This window comes from Lotus japonicus, chromosome 4 (assembly GCF_012489685.1).
Source record: "Lotus japonicus ecotype B-129 chromosome 4, LjGifu_v1.2".
Lineage (NCBI taxonomy): Eukaryota > Viridiplantae > Streptophyta > Magnoliopsida > Fabales > Fabaceae > Lotus > Lotus japonicus.
In genome coordinates, this window is record NC_080044.1 from 64,128,895 (window position 1) to 64,144,974 (window position 16,080).

Genomic DNA, 16,080 nt, shown 5'->3' on the forward strand with positions numbered 1-16,080 from the left:
TTTTATATTAAGGATATTTTAAAATGATAAAAAATGAATTTTTAGGGAAAAGTTTTGCATTTCATTCATTAACCAACACCTCAGAAGAACTTACAGAATCTAGCATTATTTTAGATTAAGGGAGAAATGCTAGTAGGACCACCGTCAACTCAAACATGGTCATGAAAATTAAAACCAAGATGAGCAACGACATCAACTTCAACATTAAGTGTCCTTTTATAGTATTGGACCCTACATGAACTGAAGGTAGCTCAAAAAGACTTGCAGATGCAAAGAAATAAAATGCAGAATTTATACTATATATTCATATTCACACAGTCGCCCACCACATAATTTACTCATGGAAAGAAAAAATTAAAGCAAGATGAAAAAAAAGTTGCACATGAATTACACAATCTGTGATGACCCAAAAAAAACTGAATCTGTGATGAAATACAACAAGAGCAACAAAATGAATTACACAAAAATCATACTAGCTACGATCTCTCTAGAAGAAAAAAACCGCGGCGATTGTCATCACCGTGCTGGCAACCACTCCGGCAGCACCAAGAGACACGGCGGCGGAGTCCTTAGGAGGAGGGGTAAGGGTGGATGAAGGAGGAGTGGCGGTGCTGCTGCCACTGGTGACATTGATGGAGAGCTTTTGACCGCCGAGGCAGTGGCCGGGAACGCCGCAGATGAAGTAATGAGCACCGGTTTTGTTAATGGTGACTGTCACAGGTGGGGTGGTGTAAGTTGCAATTGGAGATGTTGAGTTGCAAGAATCGTAATTTGTCTTTGTCACTTCCTCTACGTTGTGTGCACTTGTTGCGTAGTTGAACACTGCATCACAAAACAACACATTTTCAATGTCACTTTCAATTCTATCATCTCAGAAAATCATCAACCTTTTTATAAACCAATCAATGTTATTTTCATTATCTTTCCATCTGATTTATATGAACCATTAAATTTTCACCTTGTTGTCTAAAATTCTTAAATATTCTACACCATTCATATATAAAATCAGCACTACAGATCTTAGATACATAGATGATATATTGATTATATTCAATTTCTAGGCAGAGGACAAAATTCATATATATCATGTTAATTTAAACACTTAATCTTTTGGCAGTGAGAATGAACTAATTCGAGGGTAATTGTACTAAGCAATAAACAACCGGTGACAAAATATGCTTAATTGTAGTTAGAGGATCTGTATTTTTTGAAGTTAAATGTCGGTTTTCTTAATCAGACGACTATGGTTATCTAATTGCACTTAAGGGTTATCTAATTGCGAGCTCAAAAAAGGGTTATCTAATTGCACTTAAACATAGACGTTCGATATGAATCAAGTCATTTGAGGATTCACACAAATTATACATTAAAACTAATTTGCAGTTAAACTTTTTTAATTTTTAAAGTATATTAATTAACTATTTTAATTTGTGAATCATATTTTTCTTAGTTGACAATAAACACAGTATTTTTTATGTGACTTACCGAGAGTGTCACCAACGGTGAAGCTATTGTTGGCAGCCCAACTGGTGTAGAATGAAGCGCCACCGTTGGTAGGGACCGTCCAGCCGGTGGAATTACCCACGACGTGTCTGGTCTGAGCTGATGAGGCGTGGAACAAGGTGGTTGCAGCAAGAAGCGCAAGGAGGAGAGCGTTCATGTTCATTGCCATGATTGTGTGTTCTTAAGTTCAGGTCGCCCCTGTTTTTCTAGGATTTAGCTCTGTTTGTGTGTGTGTTCTGCTTGCTAATTGAAGGTAGAAAAAGCAGTGCCTCTTGTTGGTATTTATAGAGAAAGTAGCTAGTGGGATAACGCGGGGCAAAAGGGCCTAGTGATATTACTCAGTCAAGCAAATAATCCTATCTTATTTTTTAAATTTAATTGATAAATTTTTATCTTTTATCATCTAATTAAAAGTAGTCTATTTAATAAGAATAAAAAATTGTTTTCAAAGAGGTTCATTAAATAAAAAATGAAAATTTAAATACATTATTAATTTGTATAACTATAATTTGCATTTTAGTTTTCAATTTTTATCTTTTTCTTATTATTCATATATATCACATCTTATCATTATCTATAATCCATCTCAAGCGAAATCTAGAATAAGAATCTATTTTTCTCTGATCTGATTTTACATTTATTATCCAACTCTTTTTTTTTATCTTAACCACTAAACAAGTCTAGTTGTATTAATGTGTAAATTATTAAGCCACATTTTCTAGGGAGCCTTGTTTAAGTTTTGATTTTGCATATAAATAAGTCATGGTAAATAACTAAATATATTGAAAAGAAGTATGAGGGGTACTTCAACCCAATACAAGAAATAATACAAGAGAATGATGAAAAATAAAAGCGTCTAAAAATGTGGAAGTGTGAGGCATTTTTTGAGGTCGGAACGTTTTTTATTTATTATAATCAAATATTCATTGTATTCCTTTTTCTCTTTCTATATCATAAATATTAAACCCTATATATTTCTGAAAAAGTTAATATTAACTGCAATTGAATGGATTGGGTTAACTTTTCTTGATCCCAAGCCAATTCAACTTAAATCAATTTCTGTCCATTAAAAAAAAGTTATGTCCATTTTTTGTGGGACTCTTGTGGTTCAAAGTTCAAACACTGATGGTGCTAAGGTGTTTAGGGGAATTTTCTTCGATATCGCCCTTGTATGATAATATCACATTTATTTTTTCCCAATGCTGCGATATTTATTAAAATGATACTCGTTAGTTCATTTCCTAAAATACAAAAAAATACTTATAAATTATACAAGTTTACCATAAAAGAAATTATGACAAAATGATGGAATCCCTCCACTATTAGATTTTTTAAATTGTTTTTGAGAACATGACATGTATGGTAAACTATTCAGTATTTTAAACTTTTATTTTCCGATGAAGCAAAGTATTTTAAACTTTTTAAAATTAAAAAAAATTATAGCGATTAATTTATGAGAGAGGTTTACCGATCAGTTCTCAGTAGCAATAATTTATTCATCATTATGAGGTGGGATTTTGGTAGGTGGCTTGGCTAAGTGTCCAAACGTCAAGGCAAAAACGGATAGACAATTACTAGTCTCATGCCCCACACGGGAAAAGTAATTTTAAAATTATTAAAATATAATTTACAATAATTATTTTTACGTTAATTTATATTACAGATTTAAAATTGAATTAGTTAAATTTTTAATATTTAGATATTAAAGTATAATTTTTAAAAATTAATATATAAATACTCTAAGTTTAAATTTAATCTTAACATTTTTTTAAACGAAAAAAAAAGTTAAACTAACGGTGGGCTGGTGCGGGATGATTGTGGGAATTGGGTTCCTGTTTTTATGACTGGTTCGAGCAGTGGTACCGCGCTCATGGCTGAGATCTTGGCGATAAAGCTTGGCCTCAAGCTTCTCTAGGAGGCGGATATTAGGAGTGTCATTTGTGAGGTGGATTGTAAAGAGTTGGTGGATGCTCTCCATGGGGATCGTCTCTATTTCCATGAGCTAGCATCTAAGCTGATGGACATTAGATATTTGTTTCAGCGTGACTGGAATGTTCTTCTTGTGCATGTCCCTAGGAGTGCAAATGATGCTGCTGATTGTCTAGCTGGTCTGGGTTCAGCTTGTCAGTGCTCCTATCTTTGCTTAGAGGCTCCTCCTCCTGAGCTTAATCTCATCCTGGCTAGGGATTTGTTAACCTTGTTTCTTTTGTCTTCTTGTTTTAATTTTCCGATGCACAAAAAAAATAGTATCTATATAAAAATGAGTTAAGATTAAAATTAAAATTTTATCATGAAAATAATGATTAAAAATTTAACTAATGAATAAATATTTTATATTGAATTAATATTAAAATTTTATTAATTCAATATAAAATAATAAATTTTGATATAACTTAATACAAAAATCTAGACTTGGTATCGTGGACCTTAGTGTGTTTGGATGATTTCTTAGGGGCTCCCTCATATTCTTTTTTTGATTAGGTTGAGAGGCCTTGTTTGGATGAAGTTATGTTTTGATATCCTTTTCATGCAAAAAATTTTGAGGTAGAGGAACAGTTGCAAGTTTTTTTTGTTACACAGGTGCAATTTGTTGAAGGGGAGGTCCAATTTCAGGTGCCAAGGCATGATGAAGAGAGGGTGGTTGACGGTGAACGTTTGTTGGATGTTGGAGAGGTAATGGTAAATCAATCTCCTTGTATGTACAATGGGGGTAGTGATGGCGGATGCAACTTAGTTTTGGGTGTGACTCTTGGAGCTTATGTGCAGATTCTTCTTTTCATGGCTGTGTTTGGGGCAGGATTAATTACTCCTAGATGTCGTGAACAACCCGGAAGTCGGTTTTGAAGTCATATGCTGCTAAAGCCCCTAGGCCTAGGGGAAGACCAAGAAAGTTGAGAAAAGAGATGGGAAGAAGGTCGAGCTAGATGGGGTTTCCAATGGTTGTCTTTTATCTGAGGACTCGACTTCTGTAGAGGAAAATGAAGGGAATCAACTGATGCTTCTATCGTCAGAGTTTTCAGAATCGCATGATATTATAAATAGGGCGAGGAGTGTTCTGTTGATGGGGAATCACTTGGGTATAAGGTATGATTGTTCTGATGAGGTTGTTTTGAGCCAAATTGAGGTCTGGATTCATACGTCTATGCCTCCTTAGGGGTGGTGGTGTGTGGCCTGTTCGTTTTGATTGGAGTCGATTGTTTTTCTTTGGTGGTGTTCTGCTGGTTTTCTCTTGTGGCCTGTGAGATATTTTTCTCTTTAGCTTTCCTTTTTTAACTCTTGGGTTGGTTTATGTTGTTAGGTCTTATTTACTTGTGATTGATTTTGGATTCTTTGTGTTGTAGAACTTTTGGTTTGATTTTTATTCTCGGGACCGTCTTTCGGTGTGAAATGGTTAACTATTTGGTGCTACTTATCACTCGTGCCTACTATACATGTCTCCCTTTAAGATTTGTTCCCAAAACTGTGATTAATATATCTTTCTGTTTTATAAAAATGATTATTTATTTTACTAAACAATTTTTGATATTAAGCATGTTTTGAAAAAAATAAGATGATTAAAAATGACGATTTTTAGGGGAAAGTTTTGCATTTCATTCATTAACTAAAGGCTTAAATACTATTTTCATCCTTGAAATTGTAAAGGAAATCAAACCTGGTCCCTGTACAATTTTCGAATCAAATTGGGTCCCTAAATTTGATTTTTTAATCTAATTAAGTCATTTTGTTCAATTTTGATCGGTCAATGATCCAGTGGCAAGCCTAGTCAGCTGAGGATGACCACATAGATTTTTTCACATCAATTTTAGTCCCTTGAAAAATATTTTAATCAATTCTAGTCCTTATTTTCCACTTTAATCTTCTTCCTCTTCCACCTTCTTCCCATACCTCCATAACTCAAATCCTTAAACCCAGAAATTCAAAACCCTAAAGAAACTATATGTTCATCATATTCACCTTATTCTTCCAAAACCTAGAAAATCAGAGGCAACAAAAAAATATTTTTCAAGGTGGAAGAATAGGGACTAAAATTGATTAAAGTATTTTTCAAGGGACTAAAATTGATGTGAAAAAGTCCATGGGGTCATCCTCAACTGACTAGGCTTGCCACTGGATCGTTGATGTTACACCCCGATTTCGGTGGCGTCACTTTAGTAACTCAAGAATAAAATAAAGCGGAAAAGCAGGTATTTTTTTTTTTTTTTTTTTTTTGTTTAAATAAAAAGACTTGTCGAAATCAGGTCTCATCCCAATCGCGATTAACAGCGATTAATATACAATACAAGCACACCCTTGCTGTAACTAAAAACATCGTCACGAGTGTCCTCAAGTGACGGAAAGTAACATCAAGTAACTAAAAGTATTGCCCAACGGCAAACAAGTGCGACTCATAAATAGAGTCATAAGTTTTATAAATACAGTCCCCCGAAAAGTAAGTCAGCCCAAAACGGCTTCCAAAAGACTTCCTACGCCCGACAAACTCCCTGTGATCCTCATGGAAGAGAATCACACAAAAAGCTAATAGTCGGAAACCTACCCTGCCCCAAAATACAACTGATGAATCAGAGCTATGACCATGACAACCAAAATCAGTAACTCTAACCACCCATATCCTACACCACTATCTTCGACCCTCATCTGATCTTCCATGAAGTCCGGGTCCACGTCGAAGGCTCAGTAGTAGTCATTTCGCTCCGGGTCCTCCCCGAACGACGAACCTTCTTGAATCATCTGTTGAACGTCTGGCAGCAGGCCGACCGCCCAAACACAAACATACAAACAAAGCCACGGCGCTAGGGTCAACTCACGGAATATAGTAGATAATACAAACAGCATGTGAAGAATAAGGGGGTATGTATATATATATGTTGTATATATATATTTATATGTTCTGTATTGCCTACCCTAAGGTATATACTTAGCATGTTATCAAGGCTCTAATAACAATTCAATGAATAATATCTCAACAATACAATAAGCATTATCTCAACAATTCCATATTGGGCGCATGTATGCATGCAATGTCAATTCAAACGTTGATCCCAAAAATAGGCATGTCAAGTCGATCCAACCCATTGGGTCGAACACAAGGACTCGCACACGCAGTAAATGACAACGCCAAGTCGGTTCTCTCATTAGAGTCGAACATACGGACGTTGCGCGCGTCTAATGACTATCGCCGAATCGATCCAATCCCTCGGATTGAATATAAGGATCCGCGCGTGTCGAAAGATTATCGCTGAATCGGTCCAATCCCTCGGATTGAACTCACGGACTCACGCGAGTTTATATGGCGATGGCTGAATCGATCCAATCCATCGGATTGAATATAAGGATTCACGCGTGCCCGAGTGACTACCGCCGAATCGATCCAATCCCTCGGATTGAATATAAGGATTCACGCGTGTCAAACGATTATTGCCGAATCGGTCCAACCCGTCGGGTTGAACATAAGGATTCGCGCCCGTTAAGCCGGAGATAATGTCGATTATGCGACAAAATGAATTAATCAAAAGAAGAAAGAATGAACTTGGAACTCATAGTTCCCGGCTAAACTTTAGATAGCCAAACAATAAACTGCTCATCGAGCGAAGAGTACCGAAGTACTTGGAAACTTATAATTTCCGGCTAAACTTTAGATAGCCAAACAATAAACTGCTCATCGAGCAAAAGAGTATCAACATACTCGGAAACTTGTAAGTTTCTTCTAAACTTGGACTCGGCGACCCTTCTCATCTTTCAAACTAATATTCAAGCTCCAAGCTCTTATCTAAGGTTGTTACCATTATTCAATGGTTTTAGAGATTGATTAATGTCTTATGAGTTTTCCTTGAGAAAATAGGTTTCTTTTAATCTTATAATACTTCCTATAAGTTTCAGGGATCCCATAATCCCAAACAATTCCTTGAGAAGGTCTCGATCCATTAAAACATAACAAGGTCCGAACTCCGTTCGTCCTTTCGAACTCTCTCAAAAATCTCATAAAATTCGGCATGACTTGCCCGTTATCCTCACTCATCAGTATCACAGATATAAGTGGAATAGCATAACTAAATCAGCGCAATCAATAAGCATAAACAGCATATTCCAACACATCCTAGATTAACCAGCAAACGGCCGAAGCCTCTCAGAAAACATTTTTCCATAAAGCGATAAACAATATCCAAGCAATATTCAATATCAACACAATAACCCAGTCGAATTGATCGACGCCTACAAGGAAATAGCTAGTAAGTAAGTTGCCCTAACCTCGAGTTGTTCTAGTCTCGCGGTGCAGGTCTCGCTCACAAGCTTGTTCAGTCAAGCCCAAGGTTTCCACAAACGAACCTTAGAGCAAACAAAGCAGAAATCAATCAAATTAAGTCGACATAATCGAAACAATACTAACTAGAGTTAGACAAAGCTCAAGAAACTTCAGAGTACAACACTTAGGCACGAAGGAAAGGGCTTTCCCCGAATGGATGAGTTTTGACTCGATTCAAGTTTTGTGCAAAAACACTTTATTCGCTAAAACGTGCATAACTCGAGCTACAGAACTCGGAATGACACGAAACCGGCGCCAAAATTTCGACAATTGAAAGAGCTACGCAATGGCTCAGGTCATAGAGACTCAAAAATTATTTTTGGACCCGGTACCCAAGCAAATAGGTTTCGGCCACTATAGAAAATAGGGTTTTCGAACTTTTTCTTCGATCTAAATCAATTCCTAGGTATTCTTAGGCGATATCTAGGCCAGGGAAACTCTCAGAAAAATTATCGGGTTAAAAACTGTCGCAGGGGTATTTTGGTCAATATTTTTAGCTCAGAATTTCAAAACTGAATTTTTGAAAAACAAATTCGATGGGGACGTCCACAACGACGTTTATGACGACAAATCCTACTAGCACTAAGCCAAGTCGATAGATTAGAGCGTAAAGGTTGCGACTTTGCCGAAAAATGGGTATTTAGGGTAGAAATTGATTCCGGCGGCATTTCGTCGACATTTGACAAAATCTAATCCGCAGAACACGCTCAGGAGCATGCAGGGAAGAAGTTTAGACGCTGAAATCAACTGATTTGAACAGTTTTTCAAAAACCTCAAAATTTTGAACTCAGAAAGTCGCAGGAGAAATGGACAGAAACGACGATTCGAAGGAGAGTATAGATTACCTACCTCGAGGTCTTCGATTAGTGACGATCGGTGAAGCAAACGGGCAAGAAACGACGAAGATCCGGATCTCTCTCTCTCTCTAGGAACTCGCGGTTTTGGGGGTGGGGAAATGGGTTTTTTTTTTTGCAAAAAATCTAATTTTCAAGCTATTTATAGGTTTTGGAAAAAAACGGAAAAATGATTTTTTTGCGATTCCGATTTTTCCTGCGCGTTCCTCTGCGCATTCTAAGATAGGTTCTGGCGACAGAATTCCAGAACTCAAAATAGGATTCTTGGAATTAAACCAGAAGATCCAAGATCGGCATAAGTCGGTGTAAGTCGGTTTATCCCGAAAAACTACTTTTTGCAGTGATCGTCGGATGAGAAAACTTCCTTCTGAAGAAAGATCAGAATTGACGAGAGAAATAGGAGAACGCGGGTGGAATCTTCTTTTGCAGCTCCGAATAGAAAAAGTCTTCATCGTCTGTCGATCTTAGGTTTTCTCGAACTATCAGGGATTCCGTTTCGGCAAACTTCCGAGAATTGGAATTTGACGTTCGTACTTTCCAGGATTTCGCATCGAAATGGTTGTTTAAGGACGGAAAAGAGAAGTTCTAACATTTCTCTGAGGATTTTTGGAATTAGTTTCCATCGTGTCCTAAAACGTAAATTAACTATTCACTAATACCTTTGACCTAGGATTAAGCGTATGTTAGTCGTGCTATAACTCTTTCGGTTTTTCGATACATTCTTGGACTTTTCCTGAACCTTTTTCCTTCCCAAATTTATCTTAATCAAATAACTCTTTTATTTTATTCACTTATCCAAAAACGTTAAAACTTGGGCCTTACAGTTGACCGGTCAAAATTGAGCCAAAGGACTTAATTTGATTAAAAAAATATTCTAGGAATCCACTTGATGCGAAAATTTTTAAGAGACTGAATTTGATTCCCTTTACAATTTTAAAGACCAAAAGGTTATTTAAGCCTTAACTAAAACCTCAGAAGAAATTATAAAATCTAGCATCATTTGAGATAAGGGAGAAATACTAGTAGAAGCACTCTCAACCCAAACATGATCATGGAAATTACTCCCTCCATTCTTATTTATAAGAACCAAATAGAAAGTGCTCTTGGTCCTTTTTATAAGAACCAACTTGAAATTTGTGGAGAATTAATTAATTTTAGACAGGAATACCCTTACTTAATTGAATTTCTCTCTCTTTCCACTTGCTATAGCATTAATGATGCATAAAATTAAGAATAATGGGTGGAGGGTAACTTTGGAAAGTTAATATAAATTGAGAACAAATTTAATGCAATTATCTAGATTAACTAAATTTCTTAAAGGGTGTGAAGTGATTGCTTGGTTCTTATATTAAGGAACGTAGGGAGTAAAACCAATATGAGCTACGGCATCAACTTCAACAAATATTAGCAGTCCTTTTATAGTACCGAATCCTACATGAACTGAAGGAAGCTCTAAGAGCATCTCCAATGCAAGATTATTAATTCTTATTTTTTAGTTAATAACTAAGAACTGAATTCTTAACCACTGGAGGGATGGCGTGGAGTTCTCAGTTCTTAAAAATAAGAACTAGATTCTTATATACGAAGTTTTACTTTTTGAGTTCTTAACATAAAAAAATAATTTTTTCTCTCTCATTCATTTAATTTAAGTATTGAATTAGAATTTAAATTTAAATCAAAATTATATGGAAATAAAAATATTAATATAATGGTATTCTGGGACCGGTTGAATAGTGCTAAGAACTAAGAACTCATAGTTTGAGCAAAATCTGCAACGAGTTGCTTAAGCACATGTGGCAGTACGGACCCACGTGAATAGTGCTAAGAACTAAGAACTAGCATTGGAGATGCTTTAAGAGACTTGCAGTCTTCATTTATCGCATCCACGTAAAGTATTCGGCGCTTCCACCCCTCGCGAGACATAAACCAACGCGATACAATTTTTCTCCAATGGCCACTTCAAGGCACCATTACATTCCCAAAGTTTCCGCAATTCTCATGAGTAATTGGAAGTAATTTCGATGTTGAGGCCAAAAGATTATCATCTTCATCTCTAAAAACGACCCCTACGCCTATACCCATATTTTATCCTATCGATGCATCAATATTTGTTTTTTTTATATCAGAAAGATAAATTACAGTCTTTCAGGATTGATCGCTAGACTTTCCCTTCTTCAATCCATATGTTCATCGGATTGGATCGATTCGATAAAACCGACGAACCGAACCAAATCAAAGCAATTAGATTGGTTTTTTTTTTTTTTTTTTGTTATTCTAGGCCTGTACCCATACTTTCTCTTACTAATGCATCAACATTTTTTTTTTATATCAAATCGGGAAAGATAAATTATAACATTTGCTTTGATACATTAAGCCACTCCTCAGTGCAAGCCAATAGTATATTACAGAATTTCAATTTCAAGACCGGGTACACCTCAACAATGACGTATAAGATATCAATTATGAATTTATGATCCTCTCTTCGATGCAAGGGCAGCAAAACTTACCTAATCTAATTTACTTCAAAGTTAGAAAAAACAGTATCGATTATGTCCTCATTCCATTGCCCAGTATCTATATGTATAGAATTGAACTTCAATCACTCATGACGTATTTAACGGACGAAGAACTAAACTAGTAAACCACTACTTCATTAATTAATCAACTTGATTTATATCAATTTTCATTTAATTACCATTACTATGCCCATTAACTTCAATCTCAAAGAAATAAAATGCAGAATTTATTACTATATATTCATATTCACACAGCCGCCACCACATAATTTACTCATGGAAAGAAAAAATTAAAGCCAACATAAAAATCTATCTATAACTACTACAAAGGGATAACTTTTGGCCACTATTTACATTAGGGTTTTTCAGAAATGCTTCGCAGGTGCACCATAAGGATCCTTTTTGTTACTTTTTGTTTTTTTATTTGGTTTAAATTGAAGTTTTAAAATTTATTAGGTTATGCTTCAAAAGTTATTTTTTGTTTGTATTTACTTTGGTTGAGTATGATGGAAAAATTTCATATTGTTAATTTATAGCTCTTTGTAATAATTCTTTTGGTATATAATATTTATAATGTGGATATTAATATTGATAGTGTAGAGTATTTAAAAAAAATATTGATAGTATAGATAATTGTGGGCTTAAATTATATAAATAAAAAATTATGAAATTAAATATTGAGATTAATATTAATTTTATATATGATACGAAATTAATAATTGTGTGTCTAAATACTAGAAATAAAAAAGTGGTACCCTAACGTTTGTCTTTTTAAGTTGTGACAAACAGGTTCTGAATCTGACCAAGCCTATTCGTTCAGAAGAAGAAGAACCAAGGGTTACTAAAAAGAGAGCTCTTTAAGCCACCATGTTCGTTATGAACAGTGGCAAATACTTCAGAAGCTCTGAAGATGGAAGCTCTCAAGAAGTTCTGAAGAACTCAAGTCAGAAGTTCTGAAGACCAGATGTTCCAGTGGAACGGTCCAGAAGCAGAAGACTCAAGTTCTGAAGACCCAAGCTTTTCTAGCTCTGACGTTCAGAAGTTCTGAGGAACTTGTTCAGAAGCAGAAGTTGCAAGGTCAGAAGAATCCAAGCTTCAATCTGATGAAAGGACAGGTCGCTTTCACAGTACAACGTCGTAAAATGGCTGAACTTGTTTTGTTCGTTAGGTGTTTGTAGACTTTCTTTTAAATCGGCCAAAAGGTTGAAAAGTGATTAGTGATTTTTTGCTGAACCTTTTAGAGGAAATTTTTGTCATTTACCTTTTTGTTGGTGTTAACCAAAAGGTTGAAAAGTGATCAGTGATTTTTTGCTGAACCTTTTAGAGGAAATCTTTGTCATTTACCTTTTTGTTGGTGTTAACTTTTTGGAAAACTTTTTTAATGTTTTGTGAGTAAAAAACTTTTATGGGGTTCATTTGCTTTTGATCATGGGTATAAAAGGGACTGGTGTTGAATGGATATCATGCATAAACGTTCAACATTATTCTGAGAACAAAAATTTGTGTCTTTAAATTGGTAATTCGTTTTTGGTTTTTGATGGCATCGTCTGTTGCAATTGATCCCGTTGTGACCCTGTGCCCTCCAAATCACAATTGGAGGATCAAAGTGAGAGTTGTTCGACTATGGATTGCTGATGGGTTTGCTGGGGAAAACAAACCTGCTTCAATGGAGTTGATTTTACTGGATCAACATGTATGTGTGATGTTCTTTTACGCTTTGTTTTTTTTATTGTTAGTATTGTGATATTGTGATTTTTTTGCTGAATATGTATGTTAATTTTTCTTCATGTCCCTTAGATTGATTTTCTTATTTGATTGTACTTCAGATAATAATGTAATATTAGGTGTCATTTTAGGGTGGAAAAATCCAAGCAACTGTGAGGAAGCTCATGTTTAGGAAGTGGGGTGAACAGTTCGTGGAAGGAAATGTTTATATCATTACATTTTTTCACTTGATCCCCAATTTGGGTGCCTATCGACCTACTGATCATGCTTTTAGGATTCTTTTTAATCCTAAAACTAAGATCATTCCAGCTGAGAGTAGCATTATCCCAAGGTGGGGATTTTCTCTGAAGGATTCTGCTGAACTTAATGATGATGGCTTCCAGACGGAATACTTAGTTGGTGGGTGTTTTTTAACAATGAGCCTAGGCTATAGATTTTGTTTGAAATTTTCTCATCCAAATATTTCGATGTAGATATGATTGGTTTGTTGACAGCTACCTCTGAGGAAAGGACTTATGTCAAGGATGACATTGTTACAAAGATGATGTTGCTTGAAATTAGTGATGACAAGTATGGCCTATCTTTATTTAAGAAGGATTTGAATATTTGCTTCAGCCTTCTGTTGTAATTTATTTCCTGTTACTATTTTGTATTTATATGTGTGTATATTTTATTTTTTAACAGAGGAAAACTGGAGTGTGCCCTTTTTGGAGAGTATGTTCAGATTGTATTGGACTACCTTAGTTCTAATCCTTTGGAAAAGCCTGTTGTGGTTTTCCAGCTTGCAAAGCTTAAGTCATTTAGAGGTACTTTTTTTATTTATACAAGGAATGATAATCATATTGGATTTCCACTTAATTTCTGTTGTTTTTATTATAGGTAAGAATGTTCTTCAGAATGTAATGAAAGCATCGAGGATTATCTTTAATCCTGAGGTTGCTGAAGCTGAATCTTTGATGGACCGGTTAGTTTTGAGATGTTTGTTATTTGTAATATTTAGGTTGACTTGTTTCTGAATTTTCGGATTTGTCTTTTGTTTTATTGTAGCATATCTGGCCTTAATATGCAGGCCAATCAACCTGTGGGGCATATTATTTCTCCTAATCCTTCTGTTCCAATTTTTGAAGATTTTATGAACAACTATCCTAAGAAAACTATATGTGCTTTGAATGAAACTACTGAGGTATTTTGGTATTTTTGTTTTCCAGATTTAAGGTTATTGGTTGTGCAAAGTTAATAGGGTTATTTCTCTGGTTTGTTTGCAGGATGGATTGTTTATTGTTTATGGAACTGTGGTTGGTTTGTTGCAAGATGATCCATGGTGGTATTTTGCATGCAAGTGTCACAAAGCTGTGACTTTTGATGATGGATTATATTTCTGCCCCGGTTGCTGTAAGCATGTTATGGATGTTTCTGCAAGGTGCTGTTCTTGTGACCTGAAATATGAATAGTGTTAACTTTAATTGAATTTTTGATATTTTTAGTAACCAATTTTTTGCTTTGTAGATACAAGATTAAGCTTGAGGTGTTTGATGGCACTGATTCTGGAAATTTTCTGTTGTTTGACTCTGATGCTCATCATCTCATTAAGAAGTCTTGCAAGGATATGTTGGGAAATTTGAAGGTATCCATTTTATTTTTGTCAGATTAGATAACCCGCAAGTAAATAATAACATGGAACACAATTTGTGGCAGATGTGAATGCTTATTTTAATATATTTTGTTCTTGTGTATAATGAATGAATTTCATTTTATTATTGTAGGATCCTAAATCTGCTGAGATTACTCCCTTGATGGAAGAACAATTGGTAGGGAAAGAATTGCTGTTTAAGGTGGAGAAGAAATCTAATAATTTTTTCCAGTTTGATGACTCTTATTGTGTGAAGCGTATTTGTGATGATCCTTCTATTATAGAAGCCTTTAAGGCAATTTCTGCTGCCCAGACTTCAAATTTGGTAAACCATTGAATAGATTAATTTTGTTTTCAATGGGTTTTCTTGTGTTTATTTGGAATTTGGAATTGATTTCTGACTGATGATATATTTTGATGATGTTTAGGCTAGATGCCCCACTCCTTTGACTGTTGTTAATTCTGCTGGAGATAAGGTAGCAGTTGAGGACCCCTCTGAGTCCTGTGTGGTTTTATCCCTTCTCTTGGTAGTGATCCTTCATATGTGGGAAGCTCTTCTAACATTTTCAAGAGGAAGGCTGATGAAGATTGTAAGAAACCTCCAACTGTTCCTAAACTGAAGATGAAGAATGTCAAAGTGGAGAAGAAGTAGTTATATTAGTATGAAATAATAATAACCAGTGTAGTGTGCTTCTTTTGATCTATGGGTCATCTAGTAGTTTGGTGGTTTCTCTTTTGTGGTATGTGTGATGATAATGGCATGGGTATATTTTGGGAGTTATTATGGCCTATTGTAAAATAGGAGTTTGGTGTTGTGGTTAAGTATGTTACTAAGTACTATGGTTATGTAACTTGCACTGGTTTGCAACTATGTTGCAGTTGTTAATTAATGAAATATGTTGTTGTGTATTCTTTGTGACTTTTTATATTTTCTATATTTGGTTAGTGTACAATAGAAGAACATTATAATTAGAAATAATGTTTAATGTTTAATTGGTTAAAATACAATATATTTACATTGTGAAGCTGATTGATCAGAGTCAGAGGGAAAGCACAGATCCTCTGACCGTTGTATCTTCTGATTCTCAACTCAGAGGGAAGTACATGGTCTTCCGAGCTTCTTGCTTCTGAACATCAGAGCCTTCACTCTTCAGAGTCTGGATTGTCAGAGTCTTCTACACCATTAGAGCTTCTGAGTCGTCAGAGTCGTTAGAGGAATTCCTTGCCTTTGTGGAGGAAGTACAAGAGCTCAGCCAGTTTGAACTGAAGCTGCTGGAAGAGAAAGAAATCATAGAAAAGAAGCTCAAGACTTCAGAAGAAACTCTGGAGAGGGATGAGCTAAAAGACAGTCTCAACAACATCCAGTATTCACTGGATCGTCTGGAGAAGAAGAGGTCAGAGCAGCGCCAGGAGTGCAGAAGAATGAGGAGGGATCCTCCATTCTAGACTTTAGAAAAAGAAAATGTATGATGTAAACATATGATGATTATGAATAAAGAAAATATTTTGCAAGCACAGAGTGACAAATATATATATATATATATATATGCA

At 35.3% G+C, this 16,080-nt stretch overlaps 2 protein-coding genes across 2 annotated transcripts; one reads left to right on the forward strand and one right to left on the reverse strand.

Annotated features, from left to right (window-relative positions):
- Window positions 1–268: 268 nt before the first annotated feature.
- On the reverse strand, window positions 269–1,769 carry LOC130716227 (mavicyanin-like). Its single transcript, XM_057566433.1, has 2 exons — window positions 1,486–1,769; window positions 269–822 (listed from the first exon to the last, which is right to left on the reverse strand). The coding sequence occupies exons 1-2, from the start codon at window positions 1,670–1,672 to the stop codon at window positions 488–490; spliced, it is 522 nt and encodes a 173-aa protein (XP_057422416.1). The 5' UTR covers window positions 1,673–1,769; the 3' UTR covers window positions 269–487.
- A 10,901-nt stretch (window positions 1,770–12,670) lies between these two features.
- On the forward strand, window positions 12,671–15,498 carry LOC130713146 (replication protein A 70 kDa DNA-binding subunit C-like). Its single transcript, XM_057562942.1, has 12 exons — window positions 12,671–12,867; window positions 13,031–13,298; window positions 13,373–13,469; window positions 13,584–13,705; window positions 13,779–13,863; window positions 13,947–14,082; window positions 14,165–14,319; window positions 14,406–14,523; window positions 14,663–14,854; window positions 14,958–15,056; window positions 15,332–15,389; window positions 15,476–15,498. The coding sequence occupies exons 1-12, from the start codon at window positions 12,712–12,714 to the stop codon at window positions 15,496–15,498; spliced, it is 1,509 nt and encodes a 502-aa protein (XP_057418925.1). The 5' UTR covers window positions 12,671–12,711.
- Window positions 15,499–16,080: the final 582 nt, after the last annotated feature.